A 23829-nucleotide genomic window follows, 5' to 3' on the forward strand; every position below is an offset into this window, starting at 1 on the left:
TGGCACCATAGGCACACTTGTTTAACATGAGTCTTGCTGCAGGGTGAGTCCTAAAGGAATGAAAGGTGGAAATATTGTTACACTTCAAAGGAGATAAAACATGCTGCAAATTATTATTGTTACTTAAATAAAGAGCCAATAGGCTTCATTTTGGCAATGTAACATTAATATCCCCTTAATTTAAATAATATTATTATTATTGTTGCAACCTCCATGGAGTTGCAGACTAAATATGGAAGGTGCAACAGATTTATTCAACTGACAACATATTTATCATACTGAATCTTAAGATCCTTAACACTTGCATTAAAAACATATTCCAGTGATGTATTCCATTCACTGACAGTTTTCCATTTAAAAAATTCACTCCTCACACCCCTCTTCACCACACTCTTACATAACTTCCAAGGATGGCCTCTGGTTCTTCCCCTCCTAACTTATGCTTTTTTTTTTTTTTAATGATCACCTCATTTCTGGATCTACAGCTAGTTCCACCAATACCATTCACCCGATGTGATCTCTTCATGCTTGACTCGGGCCATTTCCCTTTCTGCCCATTCATTCTAGAACCCTCTCCAATTTCAACTGTTTCTTCTCGATCCCAGGTCATCCCATTCCTTTCCTGTGTACATGTGCTCTCATCTTGGAGCATCAACCCTTCTCATACTGTGTACCCCTGTCCACCTGTTCCCTGCTCCTCTTGCACACCCTTTCTCTCATTTTCTATATTCATACCACTCTTTAATGTCTTTGTTATATCTTTGTTATAACTTTCATGTCTTTGTTATATCAACCTCTCTCCATAGATGGATGAAAGACAATATCATTCCAGAGTCCTGATATTGTCTTTCATCCATCACTCATCTTCAATGTTTCCACATAACATTGAAAACCAGGTGACAAAATCTGAGCACAATAGTCCAAGTGTGGTCTGACTATTGCTTTACACAGTGGCACAAGCACCTCCTTATCCCTACATTTAGAGTACTTCTTGTCATAGCAGAACTGCAATGTGCAGTCTTTGCAATACTTGCAATATGTCCTCTAAACTTCATTGTACTGTCAACCATCTGCCCAAATCTCGAATCTCATCCACTCCTACAGTACAGCACAATCAATTTAAATAATACCATAGTCTTTTATTTCTGCACTCCAAAATGCAACACCTTGCAATAATGACTTATGTGTTGGTGAAAAGATTTTGTAGATTATTGTATAATGACAGAGATAAGTGAATTTTTTTCACTATGTAGCAGCCAAAGAATAGAACAAAGTTGTCATTGCTGGAGGGACTGAGAAGTACAGTGGGAAAATTTATGAGAGATAATTTTTTCATACTGAGCGAATGAAATATTTGCTAGGGGAAGTGGTGAATGCAGTGTCAGTGAACACATTTAAGGAATGATAATGAGTTTAATGTAATGGGCCTCTTACTCTGAGTCTTCCTATAAAGTAAAATGATGTTTATTTAAAATTACATAAAACATTAGATGAATGCAAATATATTTTAAGTATAATGAAATGGGAAGAGAATACATATCCAGTGCCATATTTATCATCATAATTTTATTTTTATTTTTTAAATAGACAGCTCAAGCCCATCAACAGCTTTTGGAAAGAGAAATAATTTCTGCAAAAATGGCTATACAAGAGCAAAGTACAAAAATTGAAAATAGTGATCAGAATTCTCTAGACTACTGTGAAAGTTCCTGGCAGCTAATATTTAGTCAACTGAATATGATTATTGAGTCTTCCTATAAAGTAGCTTCCAGTCTTGCTCACTGCATGAATCTTTTTTCTCAGCAAGAAGAGGTGAGTTTGTAGCTTAATTTTCTTCTTTCTTTTTAAAATTTTTTAAAATGAAAAAAATTTTAATCCAAAATATGCATAACTACTAACAGTAATGGATTCTTTATTTTCTTCCATATCAAGTTCACTATTGAACTTGAATTCAATAACCAACTATCCTTTTTGGATACTGTGATGATTTGTAATCCAACAAGTCATGTTGAATTTTCAGTTTATCAGAAGCCAACCTTTACTGGCAGAAATATTCATTCATCACAAAAAAATGGGCATTTTCATGTCTTGTACACAGAGCTCATATGATCTGCTCTTCTGATCCCCATTTGTTAGATGAACTGAATAAAATTAAAAGTAATCTAATATGTAATGGATGTGTTTATTATATTCCATCGAGTCATTTTCGACTCCTGGTGATCCTATGAACATGCATTCTCCATTCATATCTGTCCCCGACCATGTCTTTCAGAATTTCCAAGCGCAGCCCCACCACCAGACTTCTTTAACTCCATCCACCCATCTAATTCTTGGTCTTCCTCTTCTCCTTCTTCCATCAACTTTAGCAAGCATCATCATCTTCTCCTGACTGTCATTTGCTCGCATAATATGTCCGAAGTATGACAATTTTTGCTTGATGATCATAGCTTCGAGGGAGCAATCTGGCTTTATTCCGTCTATCACTGATTTTCAAAACTACAATTGAAAAGATTATTGATAATTATCATCCTTCTACCAGACTACAATATGATGTGAAAAGAATTTCAATACCTATCTTAAAGGAATCTCGAAACAAATAGCAAGGATTCTTTGTAAATTCAATCTATATTCTTCCTTCAAACCAGTTCAGAAACTTTCTTCCTACCATCAACAAAGGATACATCATTACCTCTTTCCTTACCAGGTGTCTGTCAATTACCCTAAAAAGTCATAATCTTTCCCATTTTGGACAGACTGGCTGTTCTTCCTTGATTAGAATTGAAGAACATCAAGACTATATTGCATTTTTGGAATCTGACAAGTCTGGCCTTGCTTCTCACACTATTGACACTAGACATAGAGCTCTTTGGAACCAGACAAAATTTCATCACTCCTGCAAGTTCAATTCAATTGTCTTTTCCGTGAAACATGTAAAATGCTAAGAAATTAGTCCGAACCTGAACTGATCAAACTATATGCTAATATCCAAGTTTTGAGAAGTGATCACTATTAACTGTTCATAAGTTTCGTTCTTTTATATATATATATATATATATATACAGGGTGTTCGGGATAAATTTGACATATTTATAATTAATTATATTTTTCCGTAAGTTACATGTATTAACACACACTTCTCTTCATTTAAAAGTTTGGACCCTTCTTCATTCATATACAAGATGTCAGAAAGGATGGATAGCTGGAACCCACCTGAATCATGGAAGAGAATAACTTGTATCATGATGATTCGTGCCCACCATCAAAATAAGGATATTACGACTGCTGCCCAATGCTCCCTGAATACAGTAAAAACAATCAGGCATGAACTAGAGACTTGCAATGGTGACTATGAGGATGTAGCAAGAAGAAAGATCCCTAGCAGACGATCTGATTGCGTTCGTACAGCAGAATTCCTCACAAATCTGCAGGAACAGGTGTTGAAGAACCCTGGCATTGGAATTCGGGCTTTGTTCGTGGAGTTGCTAACTGTAGTCAAGCCCTGGATAACAAGGGTAGCCAATGGTAGGCCGTATGTATGGCAGCAGGATTCGGCCCCTTGCCACACCTCTGGGAAAAGTCAAAAATGGTTGTCTGAAAATTTCTACGACTTCACCAGTCCAAATGTTTGGCCTCCAAACTCCCCAGACCTTAACCCCATGGATTATTTTGTATGGGGCGCAGTTGAAAAAGACACCAATCGCACTTCCAGTAATACAAAAGCCCAGTTAATGGATAAAATTAAAACAGTTTTTGCGGCCCTTCCCAGGGAGACTGTAGCATCAGCTTGTTCGAGGTTCCGAAGCAGAATTGAAGCTGTGATCGATGCTAATGGTGGTTATTTTGAGTAAATCTTGTTGATAGTATTGTAATTAACTCTGCCTGTAATGTTTTTTTGTCAATTCATTAAATTTAATAGATACAAAGAAGATTTTCTTTTTCCTTACGAAACTGTCAAATTTATCCCGAACACCCTGTATATATATATATATAATATACAAAACTTACTACATTGTACCCTTGAAGTCTGATGGTGTAACATATACTTCAGTTATGCTAACTGAAGTAGAACAGTGGTTTTACAGCAGAATTCATTATTGCAACTTTCTTTTTTGAGGAGCTAGGTCCTGCTGGTCTCATTACTTGCAATATTAATGACCATGGATATGCACTTCTCTTAGCCAGTCAGGTGATTCCAGCACTTCAGCAGCATCATTGCGTGGATTCAGGAGTTTTTATGCAGGATGGTGCCCCTCCTCACATCGCCACCCTTGTCAAGTAGTTCCTTCAGGCGCATTTTACTGAGGACAGAATCATCAGCCACTATTTTTTATGTGGCCAGTGCACTTGCTGGATCTCAGCCCCTGTGACTTTTGGCTGTGGGGGACAACTCAAAGGCATTTGTGATAGCCAACTTAGTGAACCTGAAGACCAGCATTACATCCCATATCCACAACATTTCAAGTGAAACTTTCTTGCACACTTATATCCAGCTTCTCAATCACCCTGCTATTTATTTCCTCTGGAAAACATGCCTTGTGCACCCTCTCATCCACCACAACTTTTATGTTAGAATCTTCATTTAGTCTATTCTTGAATCATTTGCTACTTTTTCTCTCCCCTATCTTTCATTTTATTCTTTCGCACTCTTCTCTTTTTATCCACTATATATTTAATTTCATTCTGTACATGTCTCACCTCATTTCTTGTCTTAATTATTTCATTCTTCAATTCTTGCTATTCAGCAGTCTTCTGTTGCTGCAGCTATGCCAGCTTTTGCTTTGTCAATCAGGCAAACACTTCTGCTTCCATATTCACAATCACATTCTCCACACTAATATTCTCATGCTTACTCTTCTGGCTATCATTCTTAGTCTTACATCCATCACTGCCTTTCACATTTTGTCTGGTATTCCTCAATTCTGATTCCTGACTTTCATTCAAATCACTACAAACCATTAACATATCACACTTTCTACTGACCCTCACTCTCTAACCTCTCTTGTTTAATCTCTCATCAGACATTTCTGCCATATTCACCCATGCATACATAGTACACTTCTGACAATGAACCAGCTTGGTAAAATCTGCAACACACTTGATTTTTTACATTATGCATCTGATTGACTTAGTTCGTACTGCCATTTTGCCTCCATTAACTGTTATATACAAAATTCACTACAAACCTGCTAACAACCTTGATAATTTATACACATTCAATCTCAGTATTGCTAATTAAATAAATTTTCAGTGAAATGCTTAAAAGTTTTCAAAAATATTCCATAAAATATAACTTATCTTGGCTCCAGCAACTGACTTTCATTATACTCTTCCTTATAATCTTTAAAAAGTGCTTCAAACTGAATAACTTCCAAAAGCAAACATGCCACACTCATTCACAACCAAACCATACTAACATTACACTATCATTATAATACAGTATGGCACAAAAAAAGCAGTTCTGAATGCCAGAATGTTATGGAGTAAAGGGATTTATTAACAAAGAAATATGTGTTTACACATGATGATATGTACATCCACAACTATCTGTAGAATCTTGATTAAATAAAGCATTGATGATGTAGATTATGTCTCTCAGCGGACACCTTGTCTTTCAAGACAGGTTTCGTAGCACATGCAAAGGTTCTCTGTCATCTTGGAGAACAAGGATTAGGACATCTGCTGGACATATTGTGTAATTTTATCCCTTAGTATATCAAGGTTTGAAGGTGAGTCATAGTAGAATACCCATCCATTCATTCAACATACCCCAAATTAAGGCATTAAAGCAATGTGAAGGATATGGGAATTCTGTAAACCTCGAAATGAGCCTCCCAGGGAAATGTTCTGATAAATGTGGCTCTAGAACCACGTGATGTGTGATAGGTTGCTTCATCCTATTGGAATATCTATGCATCAAAATGGAATGTTTTTTGTACGACACATTCTATGCAAATCCTGGGTGAACCAACACATTCTCGATGTAGTGAATGAAGTAGTGCCCAGTTATGCCATGGCCAGAAACTTCACACAGTATGATGACCTTCTCACTTTGAAGAGGTTTCTCTTGACAAATTCAGGTCTTGAGAAACCAAGAAACCTGTAAGTTTGTCTGTTTACATGACTGCTTAGATAGAAATCTGCTTCATCCAAGAACCAGACATTAGGGAGGAAAGACAGATCTTCCTAGACATTGGTCAGCACAAATGCACAGTATTCCTGCCGTGCAGCATAATCCGTTGCTGTTAAATAATGACCTACCTGAATGACATACAAAAAGGCACCCAGCTCCTTAAGGATTTTCTGTAGTGACCGCCTCAGTATCCCAAGTTTTACTGCAGTTCACTGTTTGACTACATTTCAGAGACTGTAACACTTGCTCCAGCCCCACCCCCCATTATGCAATCCATTACCATCTTTAATTTATTACACTTTTCCACGTTAAGCTGACAACAACTATTTTATTATTACTGACAAGAAATTGTAGCCTTAGAGAGATAATAACTTTTCCCAAGTAATTCTTTCAGCTATTTTTTCCAAGTTTCACATTATGTCCTCTGAAATTCAACTGTCTACTATGAGTACCAAATCCATAGCTTTATCAATTTCTTGCAATCCATTACCATCAGTGTACACAATATGTAATATTTTCATCCAGAAGTGCTTTATTACACTTTTCCACATTAAACTGACAACAATTATTATTTTCATACACACACACACACACAATTTATTTAAATCATCCTACAGAATCTCTGCCTGTGCGGGGATACCTGTAACCCACATCGGATACATCCCCAGGTGACGGATTGGGGAATGCTCGTCATAGTTTACTATGAAGGGTGGGGGAGGGAATAAAATACCGCCTGCAGACCAACAGAATAGCAACTTTTCTCATAGGCTGGTCTGGGAGCTTCTAAGGTGGTAGCCCCACCACCAGACTCGGGTGCTGAAGGCTAATCACCTACACACTTTAAAACTCCATACATTAAAAGAAACAACAAAGAGATAGCTGAACTGCCATAATGATTAATGACAAAGCGAGGAAAAAGGTGCATGTGATACGGAACATGGAATGTTAAAAGTTTACATGGTAAAGAAAACTAATTCATAGATGAATTTAAAAAATCGAAATTGAATCTCCTAGCAGTTACAGAAATGAAAAAGAAAGGCCAAGGTCACCAGAACTGAAAGATGGATATATACTTTTCTATTCAAGAGCAAACTCAATAAAACAAGGGGTAGCATGTATAATTAAACCAGATCTTGAAGAAAATATTACTAAATGGTTAATAAATTAAAGGTTGTTGACAATCACTATAGATTTTAAATCAGGTAACCATGTATTCACTGTAATTGTTGTATATGGCCTAAATGATAATGCCAATAAAGAAATTAAAGATGAATTCTTTGAATTCTTACAAAAAAAAAAATTGAAAGAGTTCAAGGGCATATTATACTGCTAGGAGACCTTAATGGCCAGGTAGGGAATCAAGTAGATGAAGAAACAAAACAAGTTTTAGGATCACAAGGAGAAATAACTCCAAATAATAATGGAAAAAGAATAATTAATCTTTGCCTTATGAATAATATAGTAATAGTGAATACTATGTTCAAGAATAAAGAAATCCATAAGTTTACCAAGGAAGAGTTCAGCAGAAATGAAAAATCTATTATTCACTATCCCATCATAAGCAGATCCTACTGGAAGTATGCAAAAAATGCAAGAGTACATAGAGGAATTTTTATTTTATGGATCATTTCCAATATTAATAGGTAGGGGTATTGGAAACAATCCATAAAATAAAGAAGAAATAAAAGAAATAAATGCTAAGATAAAGAACTACAAACTAAACAAACAAGAAACACACACTGAGTAGAAAAGTAAAATAGAAGAGAACATGGAAGCAGTAGAAAAAGAGATTTATGAAGACCAATACAAAGTCTATAGCAGAAGTTCAAAACACTTTTGAACTTCTGCCAATAAACAAAAAAACATAAAACACCCTGGTGGACTGAGAAATTAAAAAGAAAAAGCAATTGTGGAAGAGATATATATAGCATCAAAGTTGCAGGTCGACAGAGAGTTATACAACAATCAAAGAAATAAAGTTAAGACCCTAGTGAAAAAAGAGAAAAGAAAGTGCTGGGAAGACCTCATTAGAACAAAATTTTAAAGAAACCAAACACTTTTATGTTTTAAGAAGAATGAGGTCAGAGAAAGAATGCCCCATAAAGTTTATCAAAAATAAGGAGATAGAAAGTTACTCACAAATCCCAGAGACATCATGGAAAGGTGGGAACAGTACTACCAGGAATTACTGGAAGATGTAGGACACAGAAAAAATAGAACTCTAAGAGCAAGACATGCAAGCAAAACAGAAGAAGATCAAAGTGAAGAAATTGAATTTCTTGCAGGAATAAGTAAAATAAAATTAGGCAAATCAGCAGGCTATGATCAAATAACACCAGAAATCATAAAGAATTTAGGAAAGAAAACCATAAAAATTTTATTACTTTGGATTAGAGATAGTTGTTGAAAGTTTTTCCACTTGGTTTTACTATAAATTAAAGATACCAAGAAATTATATACTTGGTTTAATCTTTATCCAAGTGTAAGCAAACTCATGGTAAAGGTGGTATGACTTCACATCACTTGCCTTAGTATCCCATAATGCAAAGCACATATCCTTGCAGACATGTATGAGGGTGGTCTGAAATGTTCTTGGCCTAACAATGAAAAAACGAATTTATAATTTCAAAATTATTTTTATTTTTCAACATAATCTCCCTTAAGACTAATACATTTATTCCAGCGATGCTCCAGTGCCATTATCCTGTCCCTGTAGTGGTTCTCAGTAAGATCTGCAAAATACCCCTCTACAGCTGCAATCACCTCTTGATTCAAAGAAAATGCTGACAACTAGTGAGGAAGAATTTTAGTTTTGGGAAGAGATAGAAATCAGAGGGAGCCAAATCTGGGGGAATAGGGTGGATGTTTCAACAATTCATAGTGTAGATCCCTTAATTTTCCCATTGCCAAAACACCTTTGTGGGCAGGTGCATTGTCCTGATGAAAGATGATTTTTTTTTTTTTTCTGCAAACCGGGTCTTTTCTCAAGAATTTTTTCATCTAGTCTGGTTAAAAGATCAGAATAATATTCCCCGGTTATTGTTTTAACCTTTTCAAGATAATTAATAAACAAAATGTCTTTAGAATTCCAAAACACTGATGCTATGACCTTTCCTGACACTCCAAGCACTGTTTTCATGCGAGTGCATTTTTGATCTGCTGTGAGCAAGTGTGCCACCCATCTTGTGCAAAGCATTTTCATTTGCAATTCTTCCTGCAAAATATATCCTACACATTCTTTCGAAATGCCTATAGTCTCAGCAATTTCACACACTTTGACTTGCTGGTCATTCAATGCCATATCATACACTTGATCTATGATTTCTGGTGTGGTTACACTTTTTGGACGTCCTTCAAGTGGTATTGAGAACAAAGTGCTGAGTCTAAGAGTAGAGTGACATGATGTACCTCAGGATTCTGTGCCTGGGATATCATTGCTTAACTTGTTTATTAATACTATTAGAAATGGTGTTGGAATATGATATCCCATTTTTTGATGTCAAGTTTGAAAGGATGATAAAGAAGAATACAGCTGATATAGCATCTTTCTAGACATTTGAACAGACTGATTCTACAGGGGACATTAACTGAATGTCAATTAAGTGTTGCTAATTTCAGATATATGCAATTTGAAGTGAGGATGATGCATGCAAAGTGTTATGTTTAATGGGAATTTGCAAGTTTTCAATGTAACTAGAGACTTGGGGATGGGGGTGATGGTAGATAGAATTAAATATTAGGTGCTGCATTGCTGAGGTGGTTGTTATATCAGATATCTGCTATGCTGAAGAGAGCACTGATGTGTAGGAATGAGAAAATTCTTCCATGTTGCAAGACCTTGATAAAACCAATCTAGACTACTACTCTGATCAGATGTAGTCACCTGAATTCCATGAAAAGTCAAAAAGATCTAGCAGCAGGTAAACAAGATGATATCTGGGCCAAATGGAATTGTGTATGTAATGACAGATTGAGGGAAAGCAGTCATTAACATTTGATAAATGGACAAATTGATGAAAACATAGAAGTTGATAAAAGGGTAATTTTGCATCTCATTGACAGGTGGGTAGTTAAGTTGTGATCATCCTTGGAATCTAATGATGGATGTGATTAGGACGCATAAGTTTCAGGTTCTTCTCATGTTTCTGTACTCTTTTCTTATAAGGTTAGATGAATTGTGCAGATTAGGCTGCCATTAGATGTTGTCGAGTATCTTTGTTGAATGTATCCAGGAAGAGATTTTATAGATATTTAGGCATTCTGTAACCTAGGCAGGGGAAGAATCCCCTTACCCAGCAATTTCTTAGACTCCTTCAAGAAGCCTTAGACTCTTCAAAAAGAGATCATATCCTGGTTTGATGAGCATATCTGCTCTCCAGCCAACGGGTGTAGTTCAAATCCCACTGTAGGCATGGATGTTTGTAATTGTATTTAGGTGGGAGATAAATTTTTCTCAGTGTGAGATCACCACCCCACTATTGCAGTCCTGAATTGGCTTCAAAAAGCTCTGTGTTTCGTCTCTAGAACAGTGTTTCCAGATTATGAAAAAAAAAAAAAAAACATATATATATATATATATATATATATATATATATATATATATAAATTAATAAAAAAAAAATACTAAAACAGAAACCCTTCTGTGCCGATGGTACCAATCTATAGGTTCCCAACCTTTCATGGGTAGAAGTGTCAGGGAAAAAAAAAAAAAAAAAAAAATATATATATATATATATATATATATATTCTTCAATCTGGATAGCAAATAAGTGTCCTGTCCAGATGCTGTTTCTTTCCTTCTTCTAAAGGTTTGTACTCCTGCATTGATTCTCATTTTATGTCATGTACTATTTCACTGATATTTCTCCTTTAGCAAGGAAATTACCCTTATTCAACCTATTCCTAAGAAGTGTGACAAACTTTACCATCAAGTTATTGTCCTTCTTTCTTTTGCTTCTGTACTTTCTAAAGTAATGAAGAAATACAATAACTGTCAGCTTTTAATATCTAGACTCAGCTAATAAACAAACCAGTATGGATTCTACTACTGTTATTCAGCATGATTGAGTAGTTGTGGAATGCATTCTTCTTGCTTATGCCATCCATTTTGGGCAAATGCAATGGAAAAGTTGGAAATGGCTGTTGTATTATTTTGGCTATCTACAACAGACTAACTTCACTTTGTTAACGAAGTTCCATCGTATGGTCTCTACTGACTTCTGCAACCAGAAGTCAGAAGAGACCATAATATTTCCCTAAATTTCAAAAGACTGTCTTGAAATCTTGAATCTGTCATGGAATGTCAGATATGAGAAGAGATCAAGGGAATGCAATTTACAGAGCCTTGTGAATAGAAGGGGAAGAAGAGGGGGATATGATTGAGACATGTAAGTTAGTGAGGGGGTTGTTACTGGATTAATGTGGAGAAGATATCTCATAGAGTACAAGGAGACAAGCGTAGAACTAGAGGTGATTAATGGAAGCTGTATAAGGGGGATGTGAGCAGGAGAGTGAGAAGCAAGGTCTTTACATGGAGAGTGGTTGGTGAGCAGAATGCATTACAGAAACTGTGAATGGGTTCAAGGTATGATTCGATGATCCTTTGGCATGAGAAAATATAGACCTCCTACAATGAGTTCATTGATTTCCTGGAGGTCAGGTAATAATAATAATGCTGGTGGCTCTAAATTGCACTCCTCATTCTCATTTGATAAACCTTGCGCTACATAAATTACCAAAACATCTAGAATATACATTCCTACATTCCAAAATCAGATCTACAAACCATTCTTTAGTTGGGGTTCCTTGTTAGTTACAGTGCTTGCAGCACCCAATTCTAACTTGTTTTTGATACATCTCCAGACAAGATGTTTCTCTTCTTGAGATAACTGTTACCTCCAGTTTTTCATGGCATAAACATATTGCAAGTGTCTCTTCAGAATCCAAGAAATTAGGGTTTTCTCTTTCACTCAGTATGTTACTTTACTTAACTAAACAGCTGTTAATCAAATACAAATCCATTCAGCTATTGAATACTGTTACACTTGGATGATGCTTCTGAGATATCAATAAAAATCTTTGATTCAATATGGAAAATAGCACTAAGTTGATTAATGTCATCTTTTTTTTTTTTTTTTTTTTTTTTACCATTTCACTGTACTCTCTTTCATATAGATGTTAAGTTTCTGCTGGTTGCATTTTCTACAAATGCTTGAATGGTAATTGTTCAATACAATTTGCATATTTCCTCTCCCCCCCCCACGTGCACTGATGGTAAGGACTTAATTTGCAACTCAAATTCACACAACAATTTTTTTTCTTCCTCTTCATTCATTCCTCTCTATTTCTGTCCTTTGGAACAGTGCTTTATGCATTTTCCTAATGAGTATAAACTGTAGCATTCAAATCCATTATTAATAAGCTTGTATTTTAATTCTGTTCATTCCTGGCCTTAATGTGTTGTAAATTGAAAAATGCTATTATAACATGGCACTAATTTTAAAGAAAATTATATTATAAAAATTATAATTACAAATCAGAGCACTTATGAACATACTGAAGATGTCTCCTCAGCTATGATTTAAAAAAAAAAAAAACTGACAAAGTTTTCTTTGACATGTTTAAAGGAACCTTGTGGGATGCATGCTCGCACACACAGAGGACTTAACAAATACACCTACCCACTCATCAGTGGCTGCAAATTGGACAAAATGGAATATGTTTTATTCAATAAAAATTAACTTTCTAAATGAAATCTTATTAACTTTAAGAAGACACAGATGTAACATCACTGATCACTTTATAGAACTCTTATTGATTTATTGGGATGAAGTGACATATCATTTAAAAAATAGCTGTGTGTGTGTGTGTGTGTGTGTGTGTGTGTGTGTGTGTGTGTGTGTGTGTGTGTGTGTGTGTGTGTGTGTTGTTGAATCTAACGATGCCGAGAAATATTTCCTATATAATTATTCTTTTATTTCCAAAATTCATATTCTCTAGACAAAAGCAATACTGTGATATCCTTTTTTATATCATTAAATCATTCTTATTAATGGTGCTGCACACCAGACAATCAAAAATTTTTAAACATATTATTTTTAACAACTATGGTATTATTATATTTTACTGTTGAACTGCTTTTGCTTCAAATCACCTGAATCTTGCCTACATACACAAAAGCATTCATGGCAGGTAAACAATCTAAGTTGGTTTATAGGCAACTGTGTTCAGTATAAGCTTATTATAATAATTTCATAATTATAAATTGCTTTATGAGTTTGATTTATTTTCAGGTACGCATGCTACAGTTAAAACAGGAACAAGAAAGATGTAGGGTCTTGCAGGATGCTTTACATGTTTTAGCCCAAGAGCACCATGAACTAGAACGCTCTATAACTGCATCTTCTTTTAATTCTCCTTCTCGTTCTCCTCTTTTTCATGCTGATACAGATTATGATGAATTTTTTGATGCCTATGATGGAGGTATGATTTTTTAGATTAGCAGGCTGATTATATAAATTATTGGTTATCAGCTTTTAATTCTAGATTATGTGACTATTTTCCCTTTTTTTGACTAATTTATGCAGAAGGACATCCTTCTTTGAAATGATTGAAAATTTAATTTACACGCTATTAATAATTCACTTATAGAAGAGGAGTAGAAAAATTTTTAAATTCAGTAACAGAGAAAAACATTTTTGAGTACTCCAAAATGTTGCCATTTATGCATAGATATGCATACTCATACATAAGAGCCACTGGGAATTTTCCATACTTTTCAGTGTTTACTGTTTAAAATAAACAGAGAACACTGTGGGTATATATTTAGAAACTAAAGATGTTGTTTTATTGTAAAGAAAAGTGAAATATTATTATTAACATTTGACCTCCATGGAGTCAGAGACTCATTGTAGGAGGTACTCACTATTGCATACAATGCTCATCCAACCGTGTCTTAAACTGATTCAACAAATCCACAACACACTCAGGCAATGCATTCCACTCACCAACCACCCTCTATGCAAAGAATCTGCTTCTCACTCCTTTGCTCACACCCTCCTTATACAGTTACCAGCAATGGCCTCTTGTTCTACTCCTCTCTCCCATTCTATGAAAAATCTCTTCCATGTCTACCTGATAACAACCCCTGACCAGCTTATATGTCTCAATCATATCCCCCCCCCCACTCTTCCTCCTATTCATGAGGCTCTGCAACTTACATTTTTTCAATCTGTCCTTGTACTCCACATTCCAAAGACCACTGACTATCTTTGTGAATCTTCTTTGTACCCTTTCCAACATATCCTCGTCACCATGAAAACCCGGCAACCAAATCTGTGCACAATAATCCATATGAGGCTGATCAAGGCCTTTACAATGGAATCATAACCTCTCTATTTCTGCATGTCAGGGTTCTCTGCATCATTGCCATTATTCGATGCGTTCACAACTTGTGCAGTGTGGCCCCTGAATTTCAGGTCCTTGTCCACCATTACTCCTAGATCTCTCATCTCCTCTACTTCTGTTAAAGTTTCCCCACCAAGTGTATACTTTGCATCCCATCATTGCTTACCAAATCTCAAAACCTTACACTTGGCAACATTGAACTGACGGTTCCACTTACCTGCCCATTCATGCAATCTATTCAAGTCCTCTTGTAAGGTATCAACATCAGCCTCACTGTGCATTGCTCTCCCCAGTTTTGCATCATCTGCAAACCCTAGATATCACTAGTTAAACCCAACCCAATATCATTAACATACAAATTGAACAACAATGGCCCCACCACTGGTGACCTTTCTCTTTCCAGATACTGCATCCCCATATACAACTTTCTGATACCTATCCGACAGCCAGTCAATGATCCAACTGAGAAGTCTGTTATCCAATCCTATCTGTTTCAATTTATTTAAGAGCTTGTCATGTGGCAGTCTATCAAAAGCCTTTGAAAAATCCAAGTACACCACTGTATATGCATCTCCCTTGTCCAAGGTATTTGTTACCTTGTTATAGCAGATAAGTAAGTTAGTGAAATATGATCTCCCCTTAACAAACCTATAGTGATAACCACAGAGAATACTGCTGTTATCAACCCATTTCTGTATCCTACTTCTCACCAATCTCTCCAGGACCTTCACCACAACTCCAGACTGGCCTATAGTTTGAAGCTACAGCCTTATCACTGCCTTTATGCAGTGGAACAATTTTACCCTCCTTCCACTCCCTTGGAACCTGTGCTGTTGCAAAACTCTTATTAAACAGGCATGCTAATGCTACTACCAGTTCTCTGGAACATTCCCTTAAGATGCGTGGTGATATGCCATCAAATCCTATCACCTTATTAACATCAAGGTTATTTATATCCTCAAATACCTCCTGCTCACTCACAATTAAGCTATCCTCTCCAATGTCCTCTACACTTAAGTTCCTCATGATTCTACCCTGATCAGGATGAAACACCTTTATAAATTGATCACTGAATACCTTAACAATGTCTTCTGCTGTAGTTACCATTCTACCACTTTCATCCCTTAACTTCATCTTTCCATGATTATTCTTCCTTCTACTTGCCGCATATCTAAAAAAAAAAAAAAAAAAAAAAAAAAAAAAAAAAAAAACTCTCTAGGATTTTTCTTAGCCTGATTTGCCAATTTCTGCTCATACTCTACTTTTGTTTTCCTTACTAACTGATCACTCTCGTGGCTTGTTCTTTATATTCTTCATGTGACTGATTATCATTATTTGTCTTGCACTTCCTCCAAAGTACTTTCTTTTTCTTATAATTAAATTTCATGCTTAAGCTCCACATTCATCCATTTTACACCTACCTTATTCAGCCTTTGGGATACATTTGTACAATGATGCTGTTATATATTTCTCTGTAAGTTTCCATGCAGCATTTATTTCTTTACTGCTCAACTCCTCATTCCATGTTATAGCTCGAAGTTGTCTCCTAAGCTTAGCGTACTCATTCTCCCACCTGGATAGCAGACATTATGGAGTCTGTCAGTAACTAGCCTTCTAATTATGGAGTCTCCATATACTTCTATTCTTTTACTCTTTGTTCCCTCATTCTGTTTTCTTGCATACTTTCATTAGTTTTAAACTAGATGCCTAACATCACTCTACATATTCTTCATTTCATTTTTCATTTCCAATATCTGTTTCATTAAATCGTGCATTCTGACAATTTCATTCTCTATCTCACTACTTCTCATTCGGCCGCATTTACTTCCTATGTATTCATATTTTTAATTAAAAAAAGCATTAAAAGTTATGGATAAGATCATTAATTATGGTTTGTAGTTATCCATCTTACAGGTGACATTAAGGAAAATTCTAGATGACCGTGAGCAGATGGTTGGATTGGTAGGATAAAAACTATTTTGACTACTTTTAAATATTTGTTGAAACCTAAAGTGTGCCGAGTTTTTAACAAACAAATGAAAAGTTTCAGTGAAATAAAATTGAAGTAGTAGGATAAGTTATTGATGAACTCTTTGCTGCCAGTGTTAACAGTCTTTAATAAGTCAAAATATTCCAAAAGATATAATAGTTGATACTAGTATCAGCAGTTGTATCCCTAAGCACATAATATCAGGAAGAAGAAAAAGTTTACTTGTATCTGAATAAAATTGTGAAATTATGTTTTTAAAGGAAGGAAGTGACATGAATTTGTCTCTTTAAGCTTAAGTGTTAAAGGATTGTCATGCATTTAGAGTATATTAATTATAATAAGGATTTAAATATAAATAAAACAAATACCCTGTGTCTTAATTTTCCAGTGGAATAGATAGAAGCAGCTCACTAACCCTAACATCTTTTTTGAAATTTGTTTGTCTAGTTCATCATCTTATACCAGTGGTTGGCATCCTTTTTAATATGAAGGGTGCAATACTGCAGGCGCCATGACGATCGTGGGCGCTGCATTGCTGACTCCTCCTGATTTAAATAATTGAACTTAAAATTACAATTGGCATGAATGGTTTTGAAATGTCTTTCTTTATTACTTTTTTTTAGAAATAGCCACACTATTATTGCATAATAAACAAATACATTTGCCATTATGATTGATAAAGCAAGGCGCTCGCATTTGATCTGACAGATACATGCTAATTGTTAACATGAATATTCTTTTTGTATTCATTTTTTATTTTTATTTTTTATGGTATTTTATATTCATTCATATGTGATAAAAATATGTTGTAAATGTGAGGTAAATAAAATAATGTTAAAATTTGAAATCTCATTTTTCTTAAAAACAACTAATCATAGAATTTCTAAGCCTGAAATGAGAGAAAAAAATGCCTGTGTCATGAGCCCTCTGTAATTTTCAAATTTTATATTGCGCTCTTCATATTAAAAAGGTTGCTGACCTCTGCAAGATGTGCTTTATATTTATGGAAAATACTAAGGAAAGAGGTCTGGAGCTTACTCCACCTTTACTAGTAGTTGCCCATAAGGCACTACTTATGCTTGCATCCGCTGAAACTTTTAGTTTCTATATATTCGGCACAAAACTCTTGTAATTTCTCTATTTGGCTATGAAATAATGTTGTATTCAATATTCACTTAATTTGTACCATCATGTATTATATTTGCAATGTGTTTTCTTTATGTTTTCTTGCATTTTAGCACATGCTAGTAATGAATGTATCTCTCAGATATACTGCAATCTACGCTGCAAGCTCCAAAGTAGTTTGCAATAATTTCTCTGAGAGTGCACTAAAAATTCACTGCGGGCGCCATCCCTCCCATGGGCACTGCGTTGCCGACCTCTGCATTACACTATACATCATCACTATGTGTATTTGACAGTGACACAATTGACACTGATAATAGAATACAGCAGGTGATTGCTAATATTTTGTGTTTTTAATCCTAATCAGTTCTGGGTAGAATTACAGTTGATTTTTCTGAGTTTGTGAGATGAAAAATCTGAGTTTCTCTGGCTAAAAATGCTTTTTTGTACCAGAGATTGAGTAACTCAGGAACAAGCTGGAGGGCAGGGGGAGAAGCAAGCTGTTGAGAAGAATTACTTTTTTTTCCTCCCTCCAGCTTGGTCATTCTTTTGCAGAACTAGCCTCACAGACATTACTGTAGGGTGCACAGCAACTAAACGAGCTTATGCTCTTAGAGAATACAGACAAAAATGTAAGTGAATGAAGCACTTTGTAAAACTAGCTAAGCAAAAGTCCTGGGAAGACTTTAGTAAAAAAAAAACTATCAAATGCCTGAAATGTAGAAAGGCAACTGAAATAGATGATATTCAAAGAACTGCTCAAGTATGGAGGTATAAAAGTTTCTTAGTGGCTACACTGCATAAATCAGAAGACCTGGTCAGAGGGTCCAATTCCAGATAATTGGAATAGAGCTCTCATAGTACCTATCTTTAAAAAGGGAAATAAAACTGAATGTGAGAATTATGGAGGAATTCATTCCATAATTCTCACATTCAGTTTTATGGAATGTAACTGGTAAGAATTATGCAAATATACTTGAGAAAAGACTAAGAAAAATTTTTGCAAGGGAAATTTTGTGAAGAACAAGCTGGATTCAGGCCAAATAGAAGGATCAGATTTCCACTTTAAGATAAATTGTTGAGAAATCATGGGAATATAACAATGATCTGCATTTAAATTTTGTAGATCTGGAAAAGCCATATGTTTAAGGTGTCAAGAGAAAAGCTGGTCAATTAGCTACAGTTATGTGATATAAATGGGGCATTATATAACCTCTACATAGTCTATATTTGAGTTGTAAGTCAGCAGGTGAAACTAAAGGAGGTACAGGAAGATGGTTAGATGATAAATGAGGCATGAAACAAAGGTGCACATTATGTCCACTATTATTCATCATTTATATAGATCACATTATGAAAAAAAGTGGCATCAAAATATATCAAATTACAGATATTAATCTCTGCTCTATACTTTATGCAGATAAAGTTATTCTTCTAAATAAATCCAGTAGCAGTCTGTAGGATTCCTGATAAAACAGAATAACTGCTGTAATAAATTTTGTATGAAAATCAGCAATAAAAAAATACAAAAATGGTGAAAATAGGCAGAAACATTGAAAACATTAACTGTATCCTGAATGGAGAAACTATAGAACAAGTAAAACAATTCAGTATTTAGACACAATTTGTAGTGAAGATGGTAAATTAAATATGGAAATGGACAACAGAATTAGTCCATCTTGTATGGAAGTAAATAGAAGAAATTTATATCGACTAAGAGCGAAATTAGTCAAAACACTGATCAAACTAAATCTAACTTATGGATCTGAGAGTTGGGTTAGAAAAAAAACACTTGAACAAAGATTGGAGACCACAGATATGAGATTTCTGAGAAAATTAGGGAAGTGAACAGATCATTGCAAGTATCATATTAAAAATGAGGATATTAGGAAAGAACTTGACATTGCTAGCTTTCAGAAATGTGTTAGCAAAGTTGATCTCAGGTGATATGGCCACTGAAACAGAATGGGAGAGGGAAGGTTAGAGCATAACAAGGATGACTTTGCTAGGATGTAGGAAAAAACATTGCAAGTATGTCCAAAATCTATGTGGATTGATACAGTAAGAAGTGCCATAGAAGACAGAAATATAAGATCTGATAATATTAGTCTTGACAGATAAGTTTAATTTGGATGACAATTGCTAACAGGAAGTTAGTAATGATCTAACTTTTTCATTGAGTACTATCATAATATCTTGTATACCCTCTAAGGGTACATGTCAGGAATTTGATAGTGATGATGATGATATACTGTATATTGCATATTAGTACTGTCAGCACTACGATGCTTTCATGGTCTCAGGTTAAGGACAGATTTCTACAAGGAGGAAAATTTTCATTGATTAAAGAAGAGTGTAGAATACTTCAAATGGAGAATTCCTGAGTCTAACAGAAATTTACTCACTCGAATAAGGAAAACTAAAAATTATTGGAGTCATCATCGAGCCTTTCTTCATTCTGCTTGTAATTCTGCCATATAAAATAGCCAACACTGGTGGTGAATATAAATATTTTAACAATGTCTTTAGGGAAATCAGCTTGTAAAAATGGAAGCTGTTATGTGCATTGTGTATATTGGTGAATAGGTACTACATGAAAGCAAACTATTATTTCATTATTGAGCAGACATAGATCTTTGTTGCTAATTTTAATATAAGATCTAGTGTGGCCAATTGACACAAGTTAGAAAGTCTAAAAGGTAATGCAATCAACTATAGGGTATAATGGATAACCATCCTTATGAGCATGGTGATTCATAATTTCTTAACAGTGGTCACATCCCATGAATTGTACATTCATTACATTCACAGTGTTCCAGTAATTTATTTATTTAACTCTTAGTTAAGTTTCTCCTAATCACATTGTAGGTTGATCTATCCTTGAGCAAGATATTAAGTTTACAATAACACTCAGTAGTAATCATTTGAATATTCACATTATCCTTATCAACTTTTGTGATGACAATTACTATTATTATTATGTGACATCTCCAAGGAGTCCACAGACTCATCGAGGGAGGGCACCTCCTCTACAGCCCTCCATCTCCACCACTCAATCCAACTACAGCAAACTGCATCATCTACACCAATACCATCTCCTGCCCACCACCACTTTCACAGACAATCACAAACATCCATGCCCATGGCGGGATTCGAACCCACAGCCTTTTGGCTGGAGAGCAGATATGCTAACCACTCGGCCAACCAGGATGGCAAGTTTTAAAAGTTCGGTCTTTTTTTTATGAACACCCCTTGTATATTGGGCAGATCAGACTTTTTCTCCTTTTGATACATGCTCTTCAACCCCTATGGTTAAAATAAATTCATATATTTTGTCTTCTAGTTTCTTTCCATCTGCTTTCAGCAACTCTGGAATTTTATCTATTCCTGGGGATTTGTTGTTCCTGAATGAATGTATTATATAGTTAAGTGCTTGCCTTGATGGTAGTTCTACAGATTCATATTCTGCAGTAGTAACTATTATATAATTTCAAATTACAGAGATCGCTTGTTCTGTTATGCATATCATTTCATTAATGGCTAGTTTTTCTTACTTTGGCAGATTTTATCTGCCTCTTGTCTCAATTCTTTGTATTTTCCTTCTTTAATCCTAGTTGGTCTTGCAGGAAATTCTTTGTATATTTTGTTTCTTTTTTTCTTTATTTCATCATTTCTTTGCTGGGAAAGATCCAGAGGTGAGGGACTAAGGTAGTTTCTGATCTCTGGAATGTTGAATATGAAGAAAGGTTGAGAAGATGCAATTTACAGAGTCCAGTGGATAGGAGAAAGAGGGATAGTATGATGGAGATGTACAAGTTGGTAAGGGGTTCCTATAAGATTAATAAAGAGGTTTTTTATAAAATAGTGAGAGATCGGGGAAGAACAAGAGCTCATCCCTGGAAGCTGTATAAGAAGGGAGAATGAGAGCCAGGATTTTTTCATGGAGGGTTGTGAATGATTGGAATGCATTGCTTGAGAGTGTGATGTATTTCAGAGAATTTGAATGGGTTTAAGGCAAGGTATGATTGACTTGTGTGTGTATGGCAAAGGGACCTCCTAGATGAGTCTTTGACTCCATGGGGTCTTAGGAAAATAATAATTTCTTTTCATTATTACTTGAGCACATTTGTCATCAAACCAATCTCTTGTAAGAGTAAAAAAAAATTTGTTTTTCATATCCCAGAGTTTTTTCTGCACTATTCAGAATCCATTTTTTTAATATATGTCTAACTTCTTTCTAGATCTTGTTCTATATTTATATTTTCATCATCTATTTTTTCTCTGATTTTGTTTTGGAAATTGGTTTTAACTTCATCTTCTATATTCTTCTGCAAGTTAAAATTTAGTTCTCTTTCATTTCTTGTTTCTTAGACTGAGATTCATGCTTAATTTTGACCAAAGAATGATCTGAATCACAGCAAGTTCCTCTGCATGAGCTTTGTTGCCAATCGTTTTCTGTGAGCACATGATCATACTGATTAAATGTTGTACTATCTGGGGATATCAATATACTTTTATTGATGTCTTTATGAAGAAAACATGTAGAGGATATAACCATATTTTTACTTATAGCAAAATCTATCAGTTTCTCTCTATTATCACTAGAGTGAGTATTTAGACTATGTTTTCCCATTTGTTCCTTTATTCATATTTTCCTGTCCAACCTTGGCATTAAAATCTCCAATAATCATTTTTATGTCATTAGATGATGCCGAATCATACAGCCTCTCCTTTTTACAGAAAAATTCACTTTTTTTTCCATATCATCATTTTCTAAAATTAAAATAATTGGGAAACAGTGAACTTTAATCTCTTTAGCAGACTTTGAATATGTTTAGCATCTATAGCATGGTTTTGTTCAGTTTTAGTGATTTAATTGTTTATCTAAGAGGGAAGACTATTGTAAGAGTTTGGACTCATGTATATGAAATTCTCAAATTGAGAAGAGTCAAGTATTATGAAAGAACAGTAACAATTTTTTCAAAATGATCAAGACAATATATTAGTGTTGTGGCATGTTCAAAGAGTGAAGAACCTGCAGTTCTGAGAAGGATATTTCCAAAGAGAGAAGAGCCAATAAATTATGGTTTCAAACCATAATTTATTAGCTTCATCTGTGAATAAGTTTTTGATACCTTTTTCAATACCTGTCATATTTCCAAATGAGATATCTGTTAAGGGAAATATGGCAAAATCCAGATTCTTCAATAAAACATTCGATTCTTGTTTATGAATAGTTTGTTTCTCAAATTTATAACCCAATTTTTATGGACAGAGTTTGGTAGCAGTCAAATTATGTGATGGGTTCTTTTTTCTAATAATTCAAACTTATGAATCATTTTATGCTTCAGTTTAAATGTGCCAATTTTGTTTGCAGATATAGAAATTCTACAGACTAATTCAATATGTTCTTGCTCATGATTATTTTTTAAGGAATTTTCGAGCTGGATAATTCAATCATTATTAAAAATTCATTATTAAAAGACCATCAAATCAGTATGTGATTTGATGTCCTCCTTGATTTTAACAAAGTTAAGATGACATCAACATTGTGGCAATGTTTAAGGAACACAAGTCTGTCATTGCCGGCCTGGTTGGCCGAGTGATTAGCGGATCCACTCTCCAGCCAAAAGGCTGCAGGTTCAAATCCTGCCATGGGCATGGATGTTTGTAATTGTCTGTGGTAGTCAGCGGTAGATAGCGTTGGTGTAGTTGGTGGATTGAGTGGTTGTAGAATAAGTGCTCTCCCTCGATGAGTCTTTGGACTCCCTGGAAGTGTCATGTAATAATAATAATATCAAGTTAGCATTTTCTAAATGCAGCTTTCCAATCTTCCTCACCATACAGGTAAGTAATTAAATGTTTTAAAGGAAAATGTGTACTAGGCATATCATGATATACACTGCTTGGAAAGATGTCAACAGACACCATAGTGTGAGGAACAAACAGTCATGGCACCCACCTTAATAAGATGTAGGACTCCCCTTTGCTGTGATGACTGCAGTAGCCCTATGGGGCATACTTTCCACAAGTGTATGACAGCGATCAGTGGGAATTTTGGACCATTCTTCCTGTAGGCATGTAGTGAGGTCCTGAACTGTTGTGTGGAGATATGTCTCTTGACCTTGCTCAATTTTTATGGTTCATCCAGTTCATCCCACAAATGTTGAGATCAGGG

At 35.1% G+C, this 23829-nt stretch overlaps 1 protein-coding gene and 1 long non-coding RNA gene across 2 annotated transcripts in view; one reads left to right on the forward strand and one right to left on the reverse strand.

Annotated features, from left to right (window-relative positions):
• Window positions 1–23829, forward strand: part of LOC150094636 (oxysterol-binding protein-related protein 1-like) — a 714206-nt gene that overhangs the window by 346890 nt on the left and 343487 nt on the right. The window contains exons 13-14 of the mRNA XM_090411347.1: window positions 1588–1812; window positions 13423–13612. Coding sequence (XP_090267473.1) covers window positions 1588–1812; window positions 13423–13612 — 415 coding nt within the window. The remainder of the gene's footprint in view (window positions 1–1587; window positions 1813–13422; window positions 13613–23829) is intronic.
• Window positions 1–23829, reverse strand: part of LOC150094637 (uncharacterized) — a 150024-nt gene that overhangs the window by 79542 nt on the left and 46653 nt on the right. The gene's annotated exons all lie outside the window — the stretch shown is intronic.

This window comes from Typopeltis vanoorti, chromosome 21 (genome assembly GCF_054136105.1).
Source record: "Typopeltis vanoorti isolate ZY-2024b chromosome 21, IOZ_Tvanoo_1.0, whole genome shotgun sequence".
Classification (NCBI taxonomy): Eukaryota; Metazoa; Arthropoda; class Arachnida; order Uropygi; family Thelyphonidae; genus Typopeltis; species Typopeltis vanoorti.